Here is a 25,053-nt window from a genome sequence, read left to right on the forward strand (position 1 = left end):
CCTTTGTGGAGATCACAACATAGAGAATAAAGCACTCCCTCCTCACCCATCCCCCCTCTCATTTTTGATGAGAGTAAGATGAGTAAACACAATTATTTGCAATAGCATTATCTTCCACATCAAAGACTTCTGAACATCCATAGAGGGTACCACAATCTTTCCAGTCTCCCAGAGTTCTAACCCTTTCATCCATGTCTCAAGTCAAAATTTGATCTTATACATTTACTAGTTATGTGATTCTCAGCAAGTCACGTCATCTCTGTTTACCTCAGTTTCCTCACCTGTAAAATGGGAATAACAGGATCTACCTCAGAGGTTGTTGAGAGGAAAAATTGGATGTTTTGAGCTGTATGGCCTATAGGTATTTTAAATTCAATAAGTCTAAAACAGAATTTATCATCTTCCTCTCAAAGCATCCCCTCTTCTACCATTATCTACTATTCAGGACAACCCCCTTCTTCCTAGTGCTCAGTTTCTCTCATTCCCACATAGCCAGTTCATGGCTCCATCACCATTTCTACTCCATAATGTCTTTTATATTTCTACAGCTACTACCCCGGCTCAAGCCCTTGAACTTTTGAACTGCTGAAATTAACTCTTCGTTAGTTTCCCTGACACAAGTCTCTCCCCACACAATTTCATCTTTCAGTCATTTCCCTCCGCAATCAATTTCAGTATCTCCTTGTTGCCTCTAGGATCGTTGATTCCATCCCTAACTCGTACTTTTTAAGTATCTGCATATAAACACGACACGTACACTGGAAGTGAGTAGGCACTTTTTTAATGGATAGAATCCAAAAGTGTTGAAGAAGCCTGGGTGAGAGATCCCCTTCGGCTCTAAGATTAGCATCCTATAATCGATCTCTCCAGCTCCCTATCTGCGATCTCTGCCAACTGCTCACGCCTTCCCCTCCCCCATTAATGCAGCAAGAAAAACCTGGGCCAGGCCAATGCATTTGAGGCAAAGGGCACCAAGTCGAACGTAGTATTGTTTCTCTGGAGCCGACTGGTGTCTTGGATACCTTCTGGCCCAGTCCTAATTACGGCGTCTGTGGTAGGTTGTAAGAAGGGGTTAGTTTAGGGCGGATGCTTTTCCTGGGTATTGTATTTGCCCGTAAATACTTCAAATAGTTGCAATGAAATGTGTGGCCTTTGAAAGCCGGGGAGGAGTAGATTTAGGGAGGCACCCTTCTTCCTCCGAAGGAGTTCTAGCAGCGTCTTTCTGAATGGGGAGGGAAAAAAACGGTTCTTTCCTTAAATTTTAAAATAAAAAAAAAAGGTAGGGAAGGGGGTGGGGATGAGAGAAGAGTATTGCTCAATGGAGCGGATCCTTACACCAGAATAGCAGCTGAGCGATATCAGAGATCTGATTCCGGGCAAATTCAAACTATAAAAGTGACCAGTGGAGGGGGGTTGGGGTGGAGGCGGGAAATAATAAACATCCTCCCGCGGCTCGAGCGCTGCCAGGATACGTGTTTGAAGACGCATTTGAACACTTTCGGCGGGGTTTCAGGGGCGTTGCAGGGACTCCGCCCCGGGGTTCTTGCAGCGCAGTGCCCCCTCACTCTCCTTAGCGGGAGCGCGAGCTCTGCAGCAAGCGCGCCAGCTTACTTCCAGCCCAGCACTGCACCGGAGAGCCCCCCGCATTCCCAAGTCTTGCTGTTGGAGTTGGGACCCCGCCCCTTTTGCAGGCAGCTCCGGGGCTCCCGATTGGAACGCGGGCGACCAATCAGCGGGGGCCCTGTGGAGAGGCTGTCAGTTTGCAAGCTTCTCGCGCTCCGGCTGATCCCCGCAGCCTTCTTTGGTAGCGCTCGCTGCTGCCGCGGCTGCCGCTGGTGCTGTTGCTGCTACCTCCGCTCACCGCGCGCGCTCCGGGCGCCTCTGGCCTCGGACCTGCTCCGCTGCCCGTGCAGGGAAACAAGTGGGCGCCGCTCTCGCCGACTGGATCCAGCCGATCGCTCTTCCTGCGCTGTCCTTTCACTCCGCAGAGGGCGTGTATCCCGACGCCCCGGCCGGGGAAGCGCTGGGAATCTGGTCCCCCCGGGATTTGGATGGCTGAGGGGGCAGGGAGGTGGAGGCATCTGTGAGCTCCATGTCCTGCTCGGACCGTTCCGCCTCCCGCGATTTCTCTCGCTTTCCTTCCCGGCCTCAGCAGCCCCGGCAGACAGAAAGATACTAAGCCTAAGAAGCTTGCTTTTCTAAGGCTCGTGTCCAAGGGCATCAGTCACTACTCGTGGGCTGGGAGCTACATCTGCTTCTTGGCTAAGGCTGAAGAAAACGTCTTAAGCTGGAAATCCTGCTCGCTAGTTCTCCTGGCATCTCTCTCTGTGTCTCCCCCTCCCTCCCTCCTTTTCCTGCGGATCTTTCTTCCAAAGCACTGTCTCACTTCGGAGATGCAGTGACAAGATAATGGAAGTCAAAGTCTGGGTTTCCAGGAAGGAAAATTCTAGGAAGCAGCCAGTGTCAGGGAGGAGCGGTTAAAGCCGCCTCAGTCCATCCGCCCCGGAGAGAAGCCGACAGCGGTGCCGGACCAGAGCACTCGGGGCCAGCTGATAGAAAGAAGCGATCCGGGCTTAGCTGGTCATTATTAGCATCGTTTGTTATTTTAATAAACTGCCTGGAGCTTCGTGGGCGAAGCCAGGGCTGCCCCTCCGCCTCCTAGGCTTTCCCTTTGCCGGCTGCTGCTGCTGCCGCCGCCGCTGCTGCTACCGCCGCCGCTGCTGCTGCTGCAGCTGACAGAAACGTGTTAGGAAAGCAGAAGAAGATGCCAGCCATCCTAGTCGCCTCCAAAATGAAATCGGGACTGCCGAAACCTGTGCACAGTGCCGCACCGATCCTCCATGTGCCCGTGGCCAGGGCCGGCCCCCAGCCTTGCTACCTCAAGTTCGGGAGCAAGGTGGAGGTGACCAAGCCCATTTATTCGAGCCAGATACCCCTGAAATCTCAGGGGCTCCACGAGCCTGGGGGGGATGGGCTCCCCCTGAGGAAGAGCAGCTCTGTGGAAAACGGATTTGACACCCAGGTGAGAGAGAGAAGGCCGGGGGGGGGGGGGCGGGGTGCGGGAATATTGAGGAGCGGGGGAATGGGGAATGAATTGGAAGGAGAATGAGAGTACATGTGGGAGGAGGGGATGGACATCTTTATGATGGGTATGGGCTTTGGAGATGTGTAAGGGACATGGTGGTGGTGGGTGTGGCCTGAGGGTTCCTTGAGGTAAGGAGATGTGTCTGGCTGAGGGAGGTATGGGATGGAGATGCTCTTGCACATTGGGTGGCTGTGGGTAGAAGGCATATTAAAGGTATCTCATCTCTTAGTGAAACATACTAAGGTGTATTTACAGGGGGAAATGTGTGCTTGTCTATCATTTAGTAATGGAATACTGAGCTAGTCAATGACATGGTGGTCTAAGATGACTCTGGTCAGTTTCAGCTGGGGTTTAATCTCTAGTTGCAGAACCACTTGAGCACATCTATTTGCATCTAGATGGGATTGCTCTGGGCATTGCTGTGAGATGCAGGCAAGCATCATGGGAGAGTGGGGGGAAAGCATCTCTTCTGCTTGCTGGATGATGGTTGTGAGGGAGAGTGTGCGGAGCTGCCGGTGTGGTTGCTGTGATGCTGGACCTGGGCTGTGCAGGCACACCATCTGAGCAGAGCAGTCTGTCCTGATTGATTGACGCCTCCCTCTTTGCACTGATAGTATGTGGTGGTTTTCTTCGTGGTGTCATGCATGAAGTCTGCAGGACCTCCCTGCTGGATGGCAGCCTATGGAAAACTATCTAGGAGAAAGGGAGCACATCTCCTACTTAGATCTGGGGTGGCCAGTCCCCCTAATCTCTCCTAAGGAAGAAAAATCATGGCTGCCAGTTGGTTCTCTTGGCCCGCTGCCTTGCTTTCACGGTGACAGGGTGGGGTATAGGCTGTGCTTTCTGGCTGGCTGACAACAGAGACCTTTTGGGTGAGGTGGAACACATGAATGTAACTGTTATACCCCAGAGCCTGTGGCATAAGCAGGCCTGGGAACACTGAATTATCCCAGCTGACTTTTTTGCTGAATGATCTCTGGGTTCTCTTGCGATGCTATTCTCTATCTCTGCCTGTTTGCTCCTTTCCTCTGTGTCATTAGCCCTGGTGGAGTATCTGGAAGTGGATGCTCTGCTATCTTCACTTAAGCCCTCCTTGACGATTTCAGTCAATACTCCTTCCTCTTGCTTGGGCAGAAATGGCCCCAGATGCTAAAACATGCTCCTGGATGTGAGCTGCCTTAAGGTGTTGAGATCTCCTGCTTCCTATGAGAATCCTACCAATAAGTGAGCCTTAAGCTACTGAGAGTAGCTGAGCAAGACATTCCCTCCCTCCATCCAGGGCCCCGCCCCATCAACTGCAGTTTTCTACTGACGAATGATGTCTGATATGTTGAGAAGGTGCGGAGGTGAGTCTTAAAGGCCAACTCCCACTGCCCAAGGAAAGGAGAACATTTTTTAAACATTGCCCACAGGAGATGGATGGATAGAATCCCGAGCTCCAACAACAGCAGAACTGCTGCTGTGGGAGGTTGTCCATGGAGCAGACAGGCCATTCCTGCTGGGCTACTTTTCTCAAAGTTAATTTCTATCCTTTGCACCACCTTCTTACAAATAATGAAATGATAGGTTCCATAACCATTTTTAAGCTAAATGAAATGAGGAGGGTAGGAGGAAGTGTGCCTTGACTCCAGATAAGGCCCTGAGATAATCTAGAAGCCAGATTTGTAGCTCTATGATGAGGGATGATAATAATAGCTAACATTTATAGACCACTTGAAGGTTTGCAAAGCACTTTGCATATCTCATCCCATCTTCACAACAACCTTATGAGGTAAGGAGCGTTGTCACTTCAGGTGAGGGAACTGAGGCAGAGAGTAGTCGTCAAATGCCTCACTCAGGATCACAGAGCTTGTAAGTCTCTGAGACAAGATTTGAATCTAGCTCTTCCTGACTCTCAGTTTAGTGCTCTATCCACTATGGCACTTCATTGCCTAAAACCTGGGAGAAAGCTGTTCACTTAGCAACCCTCTTGTCATGGGACTTGTTTCTTGAGACTGCACTTCTGTGATCCTAGCTTCTCTGCTGTTTCTTGTACTGCTTCTTGGCTCCAGGCACTTCACTGCCTTTCTCCCATTCCTGAAATTCTCTCCCTCTTCCTCACTCTCTTGTGGCCTTCCTGGCTTCCTTCTAAGTACAGTTAAAATGCTACTTCCCACAAGAAACCTCCCTTGATCCTCCTTCATATTGGTATCTTCCTTCTGTTGATCATTTCCATTTTATCCTGTCAATATTTTATCTGAATACGGTTATTTGTATGTTGTCTCCTCTTTTTGACTGTAAGATTCTTGAGAGCAAGAAATGTTTTTTTCCCTCCCTGTCTTTGTATCCACCAAGTTTAATACAGTGCCTCACGTGCAGTAGGTGCTTAATAAATGCTTGTTGACTCACTGATTTGCTTTATATAATCATTAAAACACAGAAAACTTGGGGGCATATACTATTTGTTCTTTTGGTTTCCTTTCCCACTATTTCCAAAGCTCTCCATGAGGTTCCACATATAACCCAGGTTGCAGAGGTCCACTAACCTTATTGCTGTTACTTTACCAATTTACTTGCACTGCTTGCCATGAACATGGAATGATAGGAGCATCTGAAGGCAATCCCCTGGGTATTTCTCTACCTGCTTTAGGCTAATTCCACAACCTCTATGTTGTAATGCTAAAAGTTGTTGCTGCTGATGTTTCTCCAAGGGACCATGACTCCAGGGAAGTGATACCATGACATGCAAGTGAATTGGATCTAAGTGAGGGAGGGCTGTGCAAGGTCACCTGTCTCACTTTCCCCTCCACAGCCATCTGGGGCCAATGACAAAATATAGACCAAGAAAACTGGAGATGGCCCTGAATGCAGTAGGAGACCTTGACCTTTTTAAGGTAAGGTCTTTAACAGGTCTCAACTTGATTGAGGTCACATCTATTCAGTGATTAAGGCTAGGTAAGAATTGACGCAAAGAATGGCCTCTTTTGCCTAATCAAAAAAAAAAAAAAAAAATATATATATATATATATATATATATATTATGTCCCAGATACCAAGAAGGGAAAAGCAGAAGAGAGTAGGTTGGACTTCAAAGCATTATAGCAACAGCAGACAAATTTATCACACTGTAGCCTCAATTCTAAAGTTACAGTAAAGACCTGTATACCTCTGTAGTCTTTCTTAACATGCTTTCCCTATGTGCTTGTTGTAAGCAGACTATGAGAAGCAGCTATTTCAGAAGTCATATTATTATTCTGAAACCAGATTAGGCTTGAAAGTGGTAAACACCATATTACTTAGTATGCCATACATGCTCATAGTGATTTGAATCTGAGAATTTAAGTAATAGCAGAAAAGTCTGTATGATTATCTCCAGTGTTGTGAATTGTGATGTGATTATATTTCTTGATATTATTTTCATATCATAAAGCACAAGATCCATTGGGATCTTTGAAATGGGAAATTGTTTGCTTATCTCATGGATTTGGATGAATTCATATATAGTTGCAGCCCTTTGCTTTATTTGTCCTTGGAAATTGGGTGACATGAATGAAAGCCAATGGAACTATGTACCAGGCACTGTGCTAAGCATTTAGAATATAAAGAAAGGCAAGAGACAGTCCCTGATCTAAAGAAGCTTATATTCTAATAGGAGAAACAATGTATTAACCACTAGATACATACAGGATAGATATAGAATAGATGGATAAAAACCTTAGAGAGGGAAATTTTAGCAACAATGAATCTGCAGAAGGTGGAATTTGAATTAAGTTTTCAAGGACTATAGAGAGAGATAAAAATAAGGAGAAAAAGTGGGGTTAGATTATTCATATCAAGGAAGTTTCTCTTTTTTTCTTCTTTTCCCTGTAATCAATGTATATAAGTTGACTGACTGAAAAACCTTAAGGGGAACAATGAATTATGGATTATTTCTGAGGTGTTTGTCTCTGTTGAGTGCTCTTTGATCATATATAAATTCCTTCAATTGTCAGGGTCCTGTAGAAGCTCAGTGCCAAGGTGCCAGGTATGTCTCAGAAAACAAGGAAGGACCCAGAAGATGTCCTCAAAGCCTTAGCAACTACTGATTTTCTAACACATTCATTTTGTACTTTGTGCTTAAGAACTCAGCATATCCCAGTGAACAAGATTTTCCCAGGGATACACAAAATGTTCTTTTGTACAGAGCATGAGAGGATATAGTCACATAGGAAAAGCCATCCATGTAAATAGCTTCCTCAAAGCCAGGGTGCTCCACCCCAGAGAGCCTTCACCTACTTTTTACCTACTAGCTTCCATCTTTTCCTTCTGACATAATCAACTTTACTATATGAGAGAAACCTTTTAGGACCTAAGTTCCTTGAGGGCAGGGAGTATCTGTAACCTTGTTTTTAGTACTTGGTAAAAGCTACTCATTCTTTGAGCAACTCATTCCAAATGTTTGGGGTCTCCCTGCTTTTGTCTGCTGCCTGTTGGTAACTTCAGAGTGGGAAAAGTCTTCTTCAGAGACATATAATTTATGAGATAATTAGAATTCATTCTGGGGGGAAAACCTTGCAACAAGTTCTCTCCTGTGCTTAGAATATACTGCTTCTTCATCTCTAATTTTTAAAATCTGTATCTTTTAAGGTTTAGCTCAGGCGCCACCTGCCCTTATCCCCTGGGAGACTTCTGGTCTCCTTCACATTATCTTTAATATATTTATATGTATAAGTGTAATGTAAACTCCCTTGATGTCTGAAAGTGAATTGTTAGGGATTTTTTTTTTTATCCTTATCTTAAGCCTTTCCTCTGTCTGCCTCAGTTTCTTTAATTGTAAAGTAATAATAGCCTACTTCCCAGGGTTGTGGCAAGGATAGTAGATTCTTAATAAATGCTTGTTTCCTTTTTTTCCCTTTCTTCCTTCCAGTACTTAGCATAGGGCCTTGCACCTTATAGTTACTTAATAAGTATTTGTGTAAGTAAATTGAGTGGTTGGTGTCCTCCTTAGGGCTATTGGCTCCATTTAAACCTTCTTATCCCATTGCTCTGCTTCCCTAATTATCAAAACCACTAATCTTATCTGAACTTCACTTGCCATCAATTCTTCTCTGTGTATTTTATCCAATCCCATCTAAGACCTCCTGTTCTAGTCATGAGGGAAATCTTGTTTTGGAGTTTTCCACTTTCTCCCAAAGAAAGTCACCTGGGGATGCCTGGGTAAAATCTTAATAAAAACATTTCACTGTAGCAGCAGGATATTCCTGGATTGACCACCTTTTGCCCTCTAGTTACTCATCTTCCTGTGAAAGTTTGGACCTCTTTGAGATTATTTCCAGTGGATCTGAAATCTCATAGGGAGCACCTTATCCTAGATTCAAACTTAAAAACTAATGTAACTTAATAAGGACAGGAATAGCCTGGGATGACTTCACTGGAGAAAGTAAAGTTTCAACTTCATTTTGAAAGTTACTAGCATGTGACTAGGCAAAGAAGAAAACTGGAAAGCAGTGATGTTTGTGGGACATTTTAATCCTCTTCTCCAATTTATCAAAGAGGGAACCAAAACCATTGTGATGTCAAGAGGGATAGGAGTTCTACATCAAGGAGGACTGATGTTTAATAAATTAAAAAAAAATTTGAGGGAGAGAAAGAAGGGAGGAAAGCAGAATAGTTTGACTGAGGCAGTTGTGCATCTAGGAGTACTAGCAAAACCAACATTGAATGAAGTCATTGTTATTCTTTCATAGTCTATAGAAGAAGGAAGTCACCGGGGGAAAAAGGGGCTTAGTCCATATGGACTTCACTGGAACACTCTTCTTCTGACCATCACAAAGAAACTTTGGTCATTTCAACCCTGGGTCTGTAGGAAAGGTACAAATTCCCAGGGTTAACCACTAATATCAGATACAATTGTAATGCATGTTTGAAAGAAAGTTGCCTCAGAAATGTATATCCATCTTGGCGTGTTCATGTCCTGAATGACTGATGGGATTTGCATTACTCTCCAAGCTCTAGATGTATCTTTCATATATCATCATTCTTCACCCAATGAAGGAGCTCCCCAAGTCAGAGAATGCAGAATCATAGGACTTGAGAATTAACTAGGACTTCAGCAACTCTCTGGGCCAACTGAAGTGAATCCCTATTAAAACCTACCTTTTGATAATTATCCAAGTGCTCCTTGAAGACCTTCAAGGAGGGAAAACCATCACCAATTCCACTTTGGGAAAGCTCTAATTTTTAATAAGCTTGTCCTGGCATCAAGCCTAATTTGTCTCTTTGTGACTTCAATATGAAGCTCCTGGTTCTATTCTCTGAAGCAAATTGAACAAATTCGATCATTCTTCCACATAATTAAAGACCAATATTTCCCCCCATTGACTATTCTCTTTCCAGGATAATTATCCCCAGTTCCTTCAAGTGATTCTCATATGTTACATATTCAGAATTGTTTGCCATATAGGTTACCATGTTCCCAACATTCTCCAGCTTATTAATGCACTTCTTGAGTTATGGTGCCCAGATGATTTCTGATGTTGGCTAGTACATTGAAACAATCGCCTCCCTATCCTGGAAGTTAAAGCTCTCAATGAAGCCCCAGTTAAAGTTTTTGGCTGCTCTAGCATACTGCTGACTCATGTTGAGCTTTCAGTCCAGATTAATATGCTGTATACAGGAGAAGGAAAGAATAATCATAATAATAACAATAAACTGACATTCATCGAACACTTTAAGATTAGCAGAGACCTTTAAATAGTCTTTCTCTAGTTTCTTATTCTGTAACTTCTCATTAGGATCTTCCAACATGCCCCCTCTCCATCAGAAATTCACATGGATTCAATTTGTCTCATAGTCACTGGAACCACCAGCAAACAGCTGTACAGAAAATTGAGTCTCTCTGGTAACTCTATTAATATGTTTTAAGCCTCACGGTGGAATAGACTAAGATCTATTGCTTTTTTCTCTGGGTGAGATTTGGGAGATCCCTATTGGATTCCTTTTCTGGTATATTGTAACACCTGGGCCTTTCCCCAAGAATGAATATTTATAGCATTGGCTCCCTTCACCTACAGCATGAATTATGATCATGTGCAAAGAATAGTTTTGGAGACAGGTTCTGAATTAGTCCAGAAACTTCTGTCTAGAAGAACATATGATAAGAAATACAAAACTTGTTTGAAGAACACCCACACACACACACACTTTTTTTTAAAGAAGCAAGAACAAAAAAGATATCTTTAGCATTTTCCATTTTTAAGAGCTGATTGGTGTTTCAATTAAGCTCATTTCTTAAGAAAGTAATTAGAGGTGATTGAAATCCTCTGTGGGTGTTTCAGAAGTTTAAAATAAAACTGAGAAGGCCACTGGGAAGAAAGATTCAGCAACACCACCTGTTGCAACTTGGTGCCATTGTGTTTTGATTAGAACTCTTACTTCATCAGCAAAGTTGATTACAGTTTTGATGAGTGCATTTTTCAGGACTTGTGTTCCCTTTCTTCAGTTTCCCGGTCCTTTGAGAAGGATGTGTATGTAGCATGGTTATCTGCCAAGATGACAGAATGTTTAAAGTTCACATCTTATTTTTTACTGTACTGATTAATTATAAGGCCAATCTGAGGTTTTTTTAGTGGTCATTATATTCATAATATATAGACAAGCTTAAGAAACAGCCTGGCATAATGAATAGAGAGCTAACCTTAAAGTTATGGAAGGGCCTGGATTTAAGTCCTATTATTGGCCCACATTTATTTATTGTTCATTGTCACAAAGTCACTTACTTTCTTACTGTCTTATATAATGATATAAATTACATATGGGTTGCTAATCTATATTGATGGAGAGAGATTTGACACTTAAGAGTTCCCCACAGTGATGAACTCATAGTTCTAGACCCCAAATATAGATAAACATACATATGCATACAGTCTTATAAATTGAATATCTCATAAAATTTATCATACAAATTAAGGGCCTGATGGAAGTTACTGGGTTCCAAATATAGATGTCAAGAAACCCAGTTTCCTAGCTAGGTCTCACCCAATTACTCTCCCATCTTGAGTAAATAATTAAATACATCTCTCTCTTGTTTTATAAGATGTGATAGCTGAAGGGCAATGCAAAGACATGTAGTAGTTATAAATTGGCTACAACATTAGTAACAAGAAGGTACACTTGAGAAATGGCATAAAAAGACAGTATCAAAGACGTATATGTTCTCTCACTATCAAAGGAGGTAAGCCACTTTGGGATCAAGAGTGAGGGATCATATATCAGGGAACAGCTTGAGTGACACCTTTGTATCCAAGAAATTTGAAAAAACAAAAAACAAAAGGAAAACCTTTGACATGATAAGATTTCCTCTGTGGAGATGCTATAGAATAAAACAGATAGAAACAGAAGTGAAGAAGATATTGTGGATGAGCTATAGTTTAACTGAGTCAAGGGAGAGTGTCCACATTTGAGAAAAACAGAGATCAGAATATTGAAATAAGATGAGGTTGTTATTTTCAGTTTCTACATTTTATTTTTTATAATAATAGCTTTTTTATTTTTCAAATACATGCAAAGATAGTTTTCAACATTCACCCATGTAAAACCTTGAGTTGCAAATTTCTCTCCATCTCTTCCATCCTTCCCCCCTTCCCTAGACAGCAAGTAATTCAATATAGGTTAAACATGTGCAATTTTTCTAAACATATTTCCACATTTATCATCTGCATACATTTAGAAAGGGTCTTTTTTCAGTCATTTTTCAGTAATGTCTGACTCTTCATGACCTCATTTGTGGTTTTCTTGACAAAGATACTGGAGTGGTTTGCCATTTCCTTCTACAGCACATTTTATAGATGAGGAAACAGGCAAACAGAATTAAGTGACTTGCTTCGTGGCTATAATTGTCTGTGGTTAAATTTGAACCCAGATCTCCCTGCTCCAGGTCTGGCATTCTATCTACTGCAGTACTTAGCTTCCAGAGAGGGGCTTTAGGCAAACATTTGTTTAGTTCTTGGCACCATTGCAGAACTACCCACCATGTGAATGCTCAGTTGAAAAACACTCTTTCTAAGGTTCTCTTAACCCAACCTCATCATTGGCCACGTTAATAATGCATATTTTAGAAAATCATAGATTTATCTGGAAGAATCCCTAATAGATAAGGACACAGTGGATGGGAGACTACATAAATTGCCCAGAGCCTTATAATTATTATATGGCAGAGCCGGGCCTGACATCCAGGTATCTTGACTATAAACTTTGCTTTTCCACCAACCCCACCCTAGAAGGACAAATGTCAAGAACATATCCATTAGTGCTACAACAGGAAGAAGAAAAGTGGGATCTTTTCATCAGGTAAATGGGGGTACAAATCTGAGAGTGAAATTCTTGTCAGAGAGAGATCAAGGTCAAAGTTTAATGCTCAAAATAGATGGTTTCTGCAGCATACTGACTCCTTTTATAGGCTCAAACCCAGCTGTCACTAATCCAGTTGGCTTGCATATTTGAAGAATCAGCTTTAAAAACAGACTAACAAATCCAGGAAAGAAAAATGCTGCCCTTCAAACCCTAAAAGAGACAAAAACAGATTAGATGGACCCTAAATTAAAACAAGAATAGCCCTCTCACTCTCATGAAAAAGTGCTTGATTATGTGCACATACACATGCATAGGTCAAAGAGAGACTAGCAATCAGATGGCACTGCCAAGGAAAAAAGGTTGACTGGCAAAAAGATTCTAAATAACTACATTGGCTTTTAGTGGGATACTATTGATCAATGTGTGGGGTAGAGGGGGGGAATTGCCATTCTTTCCAGATTTCTGACAACATTTTGATCAGGAATTGAAATTAAACATGCACCGAAATTTCAGTCAAATTGATTGACTTGCTGTTTCCCTTCTGTCTCCACACATTTCCATAAACTGTCCCCAATCCCTGGAATGCCCTCCCCTTTAATCCCAACCTCATGGAGATCCCTGACTTCCTTCATGGCTCAACTTAGGTGCTACTTTATAGCCAAGAAACCTAGTCTTATCCATAACCCCCACCCCCTGAAATACAAAGTCTATTAATGTAAAATATATGAAAGCAGATTTTATGTAGATATAAAATATAGCTATGTGCACATATATAGGAGATATATATACATCTAAACACAGTATATTTTTATCTAACTAGATAGAAATATGAAATGTAGAGATGTATATTTCTCTATGTAGTACATGTGTATTTCTATAGTTATAAAGCAGATATGTAACTATATATATATATGTATATATATATATATAAGTGTATAGGCATATACACTACATATATTAAATTTATTATATAGATATGTAGTAGATATAAACAAATTTATGTTTATATATATATGTGTGTGTGTGTGTGTGTGTGTGTGTGTAAATCTAGATAGATAGATAGATAAACATGGTTTAATCCAGGCAGAGTTGAGCTGACTCCAGAGACAGGATTTAAGAAAAGAGGTTCAATCAGAAAGTGGGTAAAGGTAAAGAAGATTAATACCTCAATTTTTCCTCTATTTTTCGAGATTGGCAGCGCAGTGGATAAAGCTCAGGGCCTGAAGTCAGGTCCTGAATTTGAATTTCAACTCTTGTCCTTTGACTTCAAATCAGTGTTCTTACCCTCCTGTTCCATGGTGCTTTCCAATGAAAAAGGCCCATATTGATTGGGCACAAGCATATATGCCATCCGATGTAGCCTTTTCTGTGGCATTTCTCTTAAAGTAACTAAATGCTTAGATGCATCTGATTCCTTCAATGTTGTGCCCATGGAGGTACCTCCAACATCATTTCACTGATTTCCACGGGAAACTCTTCCCATATATACATGATAGCTAGATATTGCAGTAGATAGATTGCCAAAACTGGACTTGGAAAGACCTGATTTTAGATCCAAGGCCCTAGCTGTGTAACCTTGAGCAAGGCATTTAGCTTCTGTCGGCCTCAGTTTCCTCATCTATAAAATGAGAATAATACTGGTGTCTCCCAAATTTGGTGTAAGAATAAAATGAAAAACATGGTTATATGGCTAATACATGTCTCAAAGATCCTAGTATGCAGAAGGACAGTCTTCTAAAAGCAGCTCATATTTTTATAGTGCTTTGAGATTCACAAATGCATTTTTCACCAAAAGCTTGTGAAGAAGGAAATGCAAAATTATTATAGATGAGGAGGAAGATGGTCAGAGAAAAAAAGTCTTGTTTAAGGTCACATGACAAGTAAGTTGGCAGCCCTGGATTTAACCTGGGACTCCTGATTCATTCTGCTAGCACATGCTGGATTTTTCACCATGCCCCGTACATAGTAGGTACTCAAATGTTTGTTGATACTTTTCTAAGGATGTGTCATATAAGGATTGATGTAGATAGTAGGTGCAATTCAATTCAAAGTAAGAATAAATAACTAAAGGATGGTGCATTTGGGAGTTGCTTCAACTTGCATCTGATGGATAAGTAGGTCTTGGGGTGTGATTTGGTTGAGTGGAAATGAGGAGGGAGAGTATTTCAATCAAGTGAGGAAAAGGCTAGGATTTAGAGAACTGGAACTCTTCCCTTAACCTCTCTGTTTCCCAATAATCTTCCCCTTTCACCCATCACCCAACCCCTGGCATCAAACTTCATACTACACTGCCAGGCAATGCCTTCCTTGCTCTTGTCCTTGTTGGCTATGGACTCATCCTGTGTTTTCTCTTCCAAGTTTCTTAGATATTAAAAGTTTCTTATTTGATCATCAAGTATTCCTCTCCCAAACTTCCTACCTCTGATGACCATTCTCAGTCACCTTCAGTGATCTCACATTTGCCTCCTTCCATTCTCCTAAAGGTCTCTATGTCTGCAGCCCCTACAAAGTCTTAACTTGTCTTTGACTCATTTTATAATTCTTTACAGTTTCACAATAGAAGAATCCCAACCTGAATAGTAAATTCTAAGATAGTTCTTTCCATTGATGAGGACAGAGTCCTGACACTATACCATACCGTGACAAACTGGTTTGAATATTTTCCCACCAAAATGACCAATTAACCAATTATCTTATACAGAGACATAATCAAATTGTACCCATTTACATGGTGATCTTGGATTTCTTCCATCCCGTGGTCAAAGGAGAGAAAAATCAGTCCCGCCACTTCCTAGACAGAGAGCAACAGTTGGTAATGAATTAAAGCTTTTGTCAATGCAAGATAATAGCAAGTTACATGGAGATTTCTCAGGAAATTTATGTCACCCACACAAACCCCAAAGAATGACTCAGGACGAGTTGTTTCTGATTCCCATGAAAACAGTCCTAGTCTTGTCATTGAGCTATTTTGCAAACAACAGCCTGAAACCCCAGTGTGTTTTGTCTTTCCTTCTAAATGTGTGCTTTTATACCTTGGGTGACCTTCAGTCTCTGCCAACCCTACAGCCTCCAATGTGGGAGTAGGAGATGGCATGGGAACATGGGTTAGTAGAGTTCCCTCAGTCCCCAACTCCTGATTTCCCACTCCTGGCTATTTGGATCATGGCTATTTTGGACATCTCTGAATGGAATCATTTTCTTATTTCTTTGGGGGTTGATTGAAAGCGCAAAGGCATGGGAGTTAGAAGTATTGATTTCTGGCTCTGACTTGTTAATTCACTAAGAGAATGTAAGCAGATTACTCTATGGGGCTCATTTTTTCATCTATAAAGTGGTGTGGCGGGGGGAGGTGTGGAGGAGATGATCTTGAAGATCTTTCCAAATGTAACATACTGTGATTCTCCATATTTACTAATAAGTACAATACAAGGACTCCCCAAATTTTGGATATAATTTGAAGCTAATAAGGCTTGATACTGCTCTAAGACTTTGGGGTTGTTTACTTTTGTAATCAAAGGGTCGAAAATGGCATCACAATGTCACAAATTGTCAGTTGGTCTGACCAACATGAGCTCGGAAGGCTCTATCATAAGTCCTGTATAAATGACACTGCTCTAGGTACAGAGGGAGGCCATAAAGAAGTATAAAATATGGCCTTGCCCCATAAAACTATTCAGCCTTATCCGAAGAAAGCAGAGTACCAGTGGACTCAGAGATGATGTGAGAATATGAGATATAGATAATGGAGAAGTAGGTCTTGCGATATGATTTGGTCAAGTGGAAAGGAGGAGTAGAAAGTGCAAAGGGAGGGTATTTTAATCAAGTGAGGGAAAGGCTAGAAAATACCAGTAGAGTTTGCCTTGACATACTCCTCAGGTCTCTCTTCTCATTGCCTTAGAGGTGTAGAAATAGCCTGTCTTTTCAGAATGTCATTATCACTTGCTTTGCCTTGCTTCAAGAAGCCTCATTCATCCTTGTCATCAGCCTCTGTCTTTCTCTCAGCCTCCCCGTTGCCCATGGTGCCCCACTTGGCTTTGCCGCATCCTGCTGCAATCTGGGAATGATTCTTTTCCCTCTAACCGACTCTTCCTGCCGCATCCCAGGGTACCCCATTCTTACCACCCTGGCAAGAGCCTTCCATGTGTCTGACAGCTGGAAGGGCTCCTCTCACATCCTTTTTCAGCTTCTCATCTGGCCCAATAGAATGCCTCCATTTCATGCTCATTCCTCTTTGATTATTTTCAGACCTGGGAGTGACGCATGTTTCTACCACAGTTTGTTGGCCCCAAACACCCCAAAACTGTCAGCCTTTCCAGTTTGTGAACCACTTGTCATTAGCCACTCTCTCTAACTGGGCAGGACCCTCAGGGAGAAAAGGTCAGTATAGGGACAACTCCAAAGAGCTCATACTACTCGGGCAAATCAATTATAAGTAATAAATTCACTCTTAAATAACATTTTAAGTTACAAGCCTGTGAGATAGATAATATAAATATTTTCACTATTTACAGATGAAGAAACTGAGACTCCAAGAAGTGATTTACTGAGGATCACACAGCTCTTAAGTATCTCATTACTCCCCATGTTGTAGTCAATCTGCCTCTCAACTCAGTGTCTTTATTTAAGCTGTACCCCATACCTGGCTTATTCTCTCTATGGAGTTAAAATAATGCAAGACAGCCTGGGTATTATATACAATTCCCTTAGAATAGTCTCTCTTACCCTGGTGCCTAAAGACTCCCTAGATTTCAGGACATCTGTAAACTTGGGTCAGAAAAAAAAATTGCATTTTTATTTTCACTTAAATCTAACTGGAATTTGTCATTTCCTTTAATTACTGAAAGATATTCTTCTAAAAAGGGGTCTGGATTTATCAGATTGTTAAAGGGGGTCCAGGACACAAAAAGGGTTAAGAATCTCTGCCTTAGACCATGGAACAGTAAGAGGCCCCATTAGCTCCAAGCTTATTCGTTTGTCCATCTAAGACATGGGCAGGAGAGAAGGGGAAAAAATAGGAAGGGAAAGGGAGGGAATACTTGCTTCTATTATTGGATGTTCTACTCAGAGCAGCTTGGCAATTTTAGAAATTATAAACAGCTTGCCACTAAATCATTTTCCCCTCTTTCTACCAAATGGAGCCAGACCAGTTTCTTTATTATCATTATCTCATACCACTTTGGATTTGGATCAGTAAATTCAAGAAAAAAAGTTAGCACCCTTCCTAGACCAAGCTGGAAGGTGGGCCTGGGGGCAGCTGCTACCTTCTGATTTCCTCAGGTGTAAGAAATATGGCCCAGAGAAGTAAGGTTATACTGCAAACAAGACGCAGTGACTTTAGCACTAACTTGGCTTAGTCCCATGCTGTGTTCACTAGTATATGTCTTTATGTATTTTTGAAAAAGAGAATCCAGTTTTTCTCCACTTTGGAGTTCGTTATCAGAAATAAATGACTATCTGGGCTATGAAAAAAATTGGGCTTTTATACTGCAGAGTATATGGCTCTTTCTAATCACTCTTTTATTCCCCTGTTATTATTACAGGTCTGGACTTGTTTCTTTTCTGGGGCAGCAAGCCGAAATAAATATACATTTGACCCATTCCCTAGAAATGTTTACCTGGCTAAAAATATTCTAGCTGGGTATTATTTTTAGAGGGATTTATATTGGAAGTATATAAATTGCCAACTTTGATGTGTATTATTAGGCATGAACTATTCGTACATTTTATAACAGGAAGCTTCTGGTTTTCCATTGAGGAGAACTGGAACTGAGTCAGAAACTTGCCATTTGAAAATCCCTAATGTTATAACTCAATTGCTGTCTTCAAAAGCATTTTGTCATAGACCTTTAGTGATCTGACCATTGGATGACTGGAAAGCCATCAACCGTTCATTGAGTTCATTTGGAGATTCTGCCATGTTTTAAAGGAGGTCTCCCCTAACCTTTCTCTCCACAGGCTTGTGACATTTTGCAATGTGTTGCCTTTGGATTGGTCTAAGATCAGACATAGTGCTTATTTTAGAATTGGAAGGAGAGAAGAGACATCAATAAAATAATACTGAGTGGAAATACATTTTGTGGTTTTAAAATATCTGCCCTGGTTAGGAGAGATTACTTCTGTGTGCATGTGCTTTTTAAAAAATCACTTGAAGTTTTTTCTTCCAGACAATTGGAAAGTGGTGGTGGTGGGAATGAAGCTTAGGGTTAGAGAAAGAAAAAAAAGAAAGAAAGAAAGAAAGAAACCAGCCAAAGCATCCCATTCCATTCTTGTAGACAACTCTGAAATCTGTTTCTTTGTCATTCATAGCCATTGGTTCAGCCCCTGGTTTTCTCCCCACTTGTCTGAATGCTTCTTTTTGGTCTAACATTACCACAGGATTTTGGATTTGGAAGATACCTTGTACAGTCACATAGTCCAACCCAAACTGCACAAATGGTTGCGCAACCTTTGTTTGAAGATATCCAGCCCAAGGAGGGGAATGTTCTACCTCTTAAGACAGTTTTAGACAGTCTTAATTGTTAGGAAGCTTTTCCTGAAATTAAGCCAGAATTTGCCTTTTTGTAGCTTCCATCAATTGCTCCTGATTCTTTCAAACACAACAAGGCTCCTTTCTCTTTCACATATCAGCATTTTAAATTCTTGGCCATGGACATCATGTTCTATATCTCCTTCAGTTCCTTCAACCAGTCCTCATATGGCATAGGCTGAAGGTCCTACTTAATTTCTTGAAGATTAATAAACTTTCCTGTTTATTAATATATTAAAGTTCACAGTCTAGAACTGAACATAGCATGATCTGACTAGAACAGGATAGCAGGGCTATTGCCTTTGTCTCCTTTGTTAGTTAATAATTTTGCTCTTGCCCTTTAAATGACTATCCCTACCGGGCTCCGTACTCTGCCATTTCTCTTTTCCTTCTCATATATATATATTTTTTAAAAAGAAGACCCAGTTTAGTCTCCACTTTGGAGTTCATTATCAGGAATAAAAGACTATCTGGGCTATGAGAAAATGGGCTTTTACCCTACAGGGTTTATGATTCTTTCTGATCATTCTTTTATTCCCTAGTTATCGCAGTTCTGGACATGTTTATTTTCTAGGGAAACAAGCATAAATAAATATACATGTGACCTATTCCCTAGAAATGTTTACTTGGCTAAAAATATTGATGCCATCCAAGTCCATAGTTATAATAATTACATCTATGCATAAGATTCCCAAATCTATACATTCAACCCAAATCTCCCCTTTTAGTTCCATATCTACAAATAACTATAGGCATTTCTATCTTAAAAGCAACATGTCCAAAACGGAATTCCTCACTTTCCAACAAAACCTGTACTTCTTCCCAATTTCCCAATTTCCATTGATGTATCCCCATTATCCCAGTCATCCAGGCTTGTAAACTTAGACTCATTTTTGACATCGAATCAGATAGCAAATCTTGTTGATTCTACCTCCAAAACATCTCTCACCCTGTGTCCTGTCTAGTCATACTTCAGCCTCTGATAACAACTTCATCACCTTGGACCTGGGCTATTTTATTAGCCACTTAACATCACCTCCCCATGTCAATCCTGCTTTGGGTTCTAATTATGTGCATGTCTTACCCCCCTATATTTGATCGTAAGCTCTCTGAGGACAGGAACTAAATTGTTAATCATTTCTGCCCCAGATCTTAGTATAGTGTCTTGCTTGTCTAGACATTGCTGTGAGAAATTCCCAGGGAGGAAACTGTCTCTGCCATAATAGAAGCTGTACTGCATTATATTGTCCTTGGAAGGACTCCTGGGACAATGGGAGGTTAAATGTCTTACCCATAGTCACACAGAAAAGAATGCAAAGTGGTCATACTTGAAGTTAAGTCTTCCCAACCCTAAGTCTGACTTTCTTTCCACTACACTGGGCTGCCACTTACTTTGAACATAGTAGATGCTCATTAACTTGTTTATTGAGTTGAACTGGTTCTAAGGCCAAACAGAATAAGTCTACCATCTTTTCCAGTTACCAACCCTCTACAGCATGGATCCCTTCACCGTTCTCATCATCTTGCTTTTGGACACATTCCAGCTTGTCCACTTCCTTCCTAGAATATGAACTAGGTATTCGAGATGTGACTTGACTGCAGCTCTGTTCAAATACCATTTCTTTTAATGTCACTTAACAACACTTTTCTGCCTCTCAATTAGCAACATTGACATCTATTAAGCTCCCTAAAACTCCTAAAATGCATTTAACACATATTTTGTATGTATATGTATGTATATTTTAACTCCATCTACCAGATTATAAGCTTCTTGACGATAGGGAACATGTCTTATTTGTCTTTGTATCTGTCCCATTACCTAGCACCAGGCAGTGTATGCGTTAAATGCTTCAATGATTAATATATGCTGATTGAATTGATTTGAATTGAATTCTTCCACAATTTTCATGTGATTTGCTGGTTGTTTTTCCTCCTGCTTTCTTATTAAATTATTATTGTGAGTGATAGCTCAGTGAGTAGGTCAAGGGGAAAGAAAACTATATTTAGAGATAAAGTTTAAAAACCAAACATATTTTTAAAATAGATTGTAAAAAAGTGAATACTGTCGGTGCAGAATTGTGAATCATTGAGATTTGTCTTAGGGACTTATTGAGGTTCCCTTTTCTTTTTAAAATCATCATCATCATTCAGCTCCTCTCCCTTAGGAAAAGCAGAAGGATATCCTTATCTAAAAGGTAGGGGATATTTCATCTGTCTTTGGGGAGCCCTGTGATGATGGAAAATCCAGTTCTCCATTGGAATTTGTTTCTGTGCTAGATTGTTCTGTGCTGATGGAAGTTGGAGATAACGACATCCTTCAGTTGGGTTGACAGTGAGCTCAATCACAGGCTATCATTGCCATGAGCTATTAAATCCTTCTGGGATTCTTTAGTAATAGCAGGCAGTAGTCATTGTTTTCTGATCACTTTTCACTTCCCAAAGTTCTTGGGTGCTTTGAGCTCTCTGTTCCTACCTCTAGATTTCAGGCAAATGTATGAAGTTGTGCTGACACTTCTTTGAAAAGATGCTTCTCCTGCTCATATATGCATTTGTAACTAGCAGACATGTAACAATGTGGAAGTCTCAATATTATGGTTTATTTTCAGTAAATATTTGATTTGTATACCCATTTTATATGCCTACATATCTGAGGTTACATAAAAATTTCTTGAGCGAAATTTGTCTGGCAGTGTGGTGATAGCACCTTATTCTCTCCCCGATTGTTTTAAGTAACCACAGCTCCTCCTGGGTATCTGAAAAGGTTATTAAAATTACTTGGGCGTCCTACCTGAAACAACTGGATCAAAAATTTTTTAACATTTCTATTTGCCGTGAACTTCTTTGGCAGTCTGGGGATGTCTATGGACAACTCAGATTAGTGTTTTTTTAAGATATGAAATCATATAATTGCAAAGGGAATAAATCATACTAAATATAGTTATCAAAATATGATTTTTTAAAGTTATTGACTTACAGGTTAGGAATCTCAAAGAGCAAAGAGGAAGAACAGGGTATTACTGCTGATTGGGAAGGGAAAGGTATTCCTGCTGCACATTTCTACTGTTCTTAAAAAAAATTAGCTTCCATTGAACTATGGACTTTCAGAACTAGGAGATTCAGGGACCATTCACTTCCACTAATGACTAAGGAGGTATCTATGTTCTATAATAAGGCTCCTTAAACTTCTTTCACTCATGACCCCTTTTTGCCCAAGAAATTTTTATGCAACCCAAGTATAAAGGAATATAAAATAGGTATAGAAATCAAACATTTACTGATAAAAATCATAATTTTGAAATCCCCACATTCAATTACAAGACTTCATATGGGATTGTGAATTACAGTTTAAGAAGCTGAGTTCTATAATATCTCCAGAAAATAGTCATCTAAGCCCTTCTTTGGGCTCCTCAATGATAAAGAAATTTTTCTTCCTGTTAAGTTTGTTTCTTTATAATTTCCACTTATTGGCCCTGTTATTAATTCAATTATTTTGTGACTCATGATCCCATTTGAGTTTGTTGGGGGGGGGTTAGGGGGGAAGATACTGACATTTCCTTTTCTAGCATATTTAACAGACGAGGAAACTGAGTCAAACTCGATTATATGACTAGGGCAGGATCATATAGCTAGCAAGTATCTAAGGCTGGATTTAAATTCAGGAAAATGAGTCTTCCGAACTCCAGGCCTAGCATTCTATCCACTACACCACCAAACTGCCCACTCACTGAACCTAGTCCTGCTTTTGGGGGTCTAACAAAAGGTGTCTTTCTTTATCTTCCACAAATGGTCCTGAGGATATCTATAGAGATAGATAGATATATGTGTGTGTGTGTGAAGAATTTCTTCTTGTTTTTCCTTTTTTAATTGAAACATTTGAAATTCTTCACATAAGCAGATATATTCCCATAACATAGTAGTTAATCTTTTCTTAATTTATTGCAGCTTGTCAATAATCCTTCAAATGTGTGGCCCATCAAAATGAGCTCTGTCCTTCACAGTGGCAGACAAATGGCAGTGTCCTTAATGTCACTTCTCTTATTCTAGACAATATTCCTTTAAAAATTTTGATCACGTGGTCTAATTAGTTTTCTATTGCCTTTGGTGGGTGCCTCTTAATAACGACGGGAGAGTGAGCTTTCATTCTGCTGAACTTATTTGATTAATATCAATTCAACAGTCATTTATGAAATGAATGTCAATTATGTTCCAGAATGTACCTACATTTTATAGAATTAACCTCTCCTCAAAACAGAATGTCATGAAGTGTTGGCTCGAAGGTTTGTTCTTAACATCTGAGGCATTTTTTAAAACTCCTGTAACATTCTGAGCTGTTTAAAAATTGTTGGCATGGTCACTGGTACCATAGAAACCACTGCTTAAGCAAAGAAGCTTTCTCTGCTCAGCCAAAGCTGGGCTACTTTAGGATGGAGGAGAAGATTGGATAATGTGGGAGCAAGCTTCATTCTTAATTTAGGAATATGTCATCTTTGTCTTACTCTATCTCATCATTTTTATCAGGTTAAAATGATAGGATGACAAGATTGGAAGCGACTTTGGGCTTCAAACAGCCTATCCCCCTTGTTTTACAGATAATGGAAGGGAAGCTTATTAAAGGGAAATGACTTGCTTAGCCTCTATATTAGGGTCACATGCCTAGCTCATGGCAGAGAGAGATAAGAAGAGTCCAGGAATCAGCTCTTTCCACAATACCATGGGGATGCATGTGGAAAGATAAAAGTATGATTCAAACATGAGTAACAACAGTGAATGAAAATGTCATTCGGATACAGAGACATTAGTGTCTTCTTTTTAACAGGTATTTATTGGTCTCTGATTATTTGTGTAACATAGGTGCTATTGTGTACTGAAATAAATTTAAGACACATTTCATGTCCTCCAGGAAAGTTAGGTAACAATAAAAGACAGTGGATGATAAAATATCAAATGAATGGTACAGCTACTGTGTGCTATAGGAGGCCAGAAGCTAAAGAGCACATTATAAATTCATAGAAGAAATCTTGATGGTGGAGAAGAGACCTGAGCCAACCCTCGAATGATGTTTTGGTTTAAAGAGGAAGAGGAAGGACATGGAAGATTTTAGAAGAAGCCAGTGGTAAAGTGGAAAGAGGATTGTTTTGGGAGTTAGTAGACTTGAGTCTCAATCTTACTTCTGAAAGAATCTGTGTAATGTGGGACAAATCATTGCACCACCCTGGGTCTTAGTTTCCTCATTTATAAAAGATTGACAGTGGACTATGTGGCCTCTGAGAGATTACCCAATTGTAGATCTATGATTCATATACTTCAGGGTTTTAAGTTAAAACAAACAAACAAAAAAAACCTCTTGATTTTTTTCATGTATTCTGCATTAAAGTGTGGACAGTTTTCCAGCCGAGATCTGGGCACTTTGGTCCTAGTTGATTTGAGTTCCTAGAAAGCATCCCAGTACCACAGTGCTTATTGCCTTGACTACACCTTGGCCAAATGCTCCCATTGCCCTTTGGAGAATTCCAATTATCACTCAGTAGATTATGTAGTCTCTTTTTCTAGCTTATTTAACCTGTAACACCAGGAAATAGTGACTGGTTTTGGGGAGATGCTCATGTATATTTTCTTGAAGAGGTAGATAAGAGATATTTGGACAAGTACTATTCCTCATTATTGGGATGCACCCTAATAATGATGATAATAGACAACATAATATATTACATAATAACGATAATAGATAACAAATAGACAACATTTATATAATATCCTAAAGAGTATGAATTACTTTACTTAGGATCTTCACAACTCTACAAGGTAGCTGATATTATTATTCATTTTATTTTATTTTATTTTTAATTTTTTGCTGAAGCAGTTGGGGTTAAGTGACTTGCCCACAGTCTCGCAGCCAGAAGTGTTAAGTGTCTGAGACCAGATTTGAACTCGGGTCCTCCTGAATTCAGGGCTGGTGCTCTCTCCACTGCGCCACCTAGCTGCCCCTATTATTCATTTTAAACATGAAAAAACCAAGGCTCAGCAAAATATGACTTGTGGAAGGTCACAGGTGAGGCAAGATTGGAAATTAAACCCCGACTCCTGGCCTGGCAATCTAACCATAGAAAGGAAGGGTGTCCTCTCTGGAGTCATC

At 40.5% G+C, this 25,053-nt stretch overlaps 1 protein-coding gene across 2 annotated transcripts in view; it reads left to right on the plus strand.

The window, feature by feature from the left end:
* The first annotated feature begins 1,777 nt into the window (after positions 1-1,777).
* NAV2 (neuron navigator 2) overlaps positions 1,778-25,053 on the plus strand; it is a 459,603-nt gene continuing 436,327 nt past the window's right edge. Inside the window, exon 1 of one of the 2 annotated variants that reach the window (XM_074273796.1) lies at positions 1,778-3,022. In XM_074273796.1, coding sequence (XP_074129897.1) covers positions 2,765-3,022 — 258 coding nt within the window. In that variant the 5' untranslated portion in view covers positions 1,778-2,764. The remainder of the gene's footprint in view (positions 3,023-25,053) is intronic. The other variant, XM_074273797.1, reaches the window with a different exon arrangement.

This window comes from Sminthopsis crassicaudata, chromosome 6 (assembly GCF_048593235.1).
Source record: "Sminthopsis crassicaudata isolate SCR6 chromosome 6, ASM4859323v1, whole genome shotgun sequence".
NCBI lineage: Eukaryota > Metazoa > Chordata > Mammalia > Dasyuromorphia > Dasyuridae > Sminthopsis > Sminthopsis crassicaudata.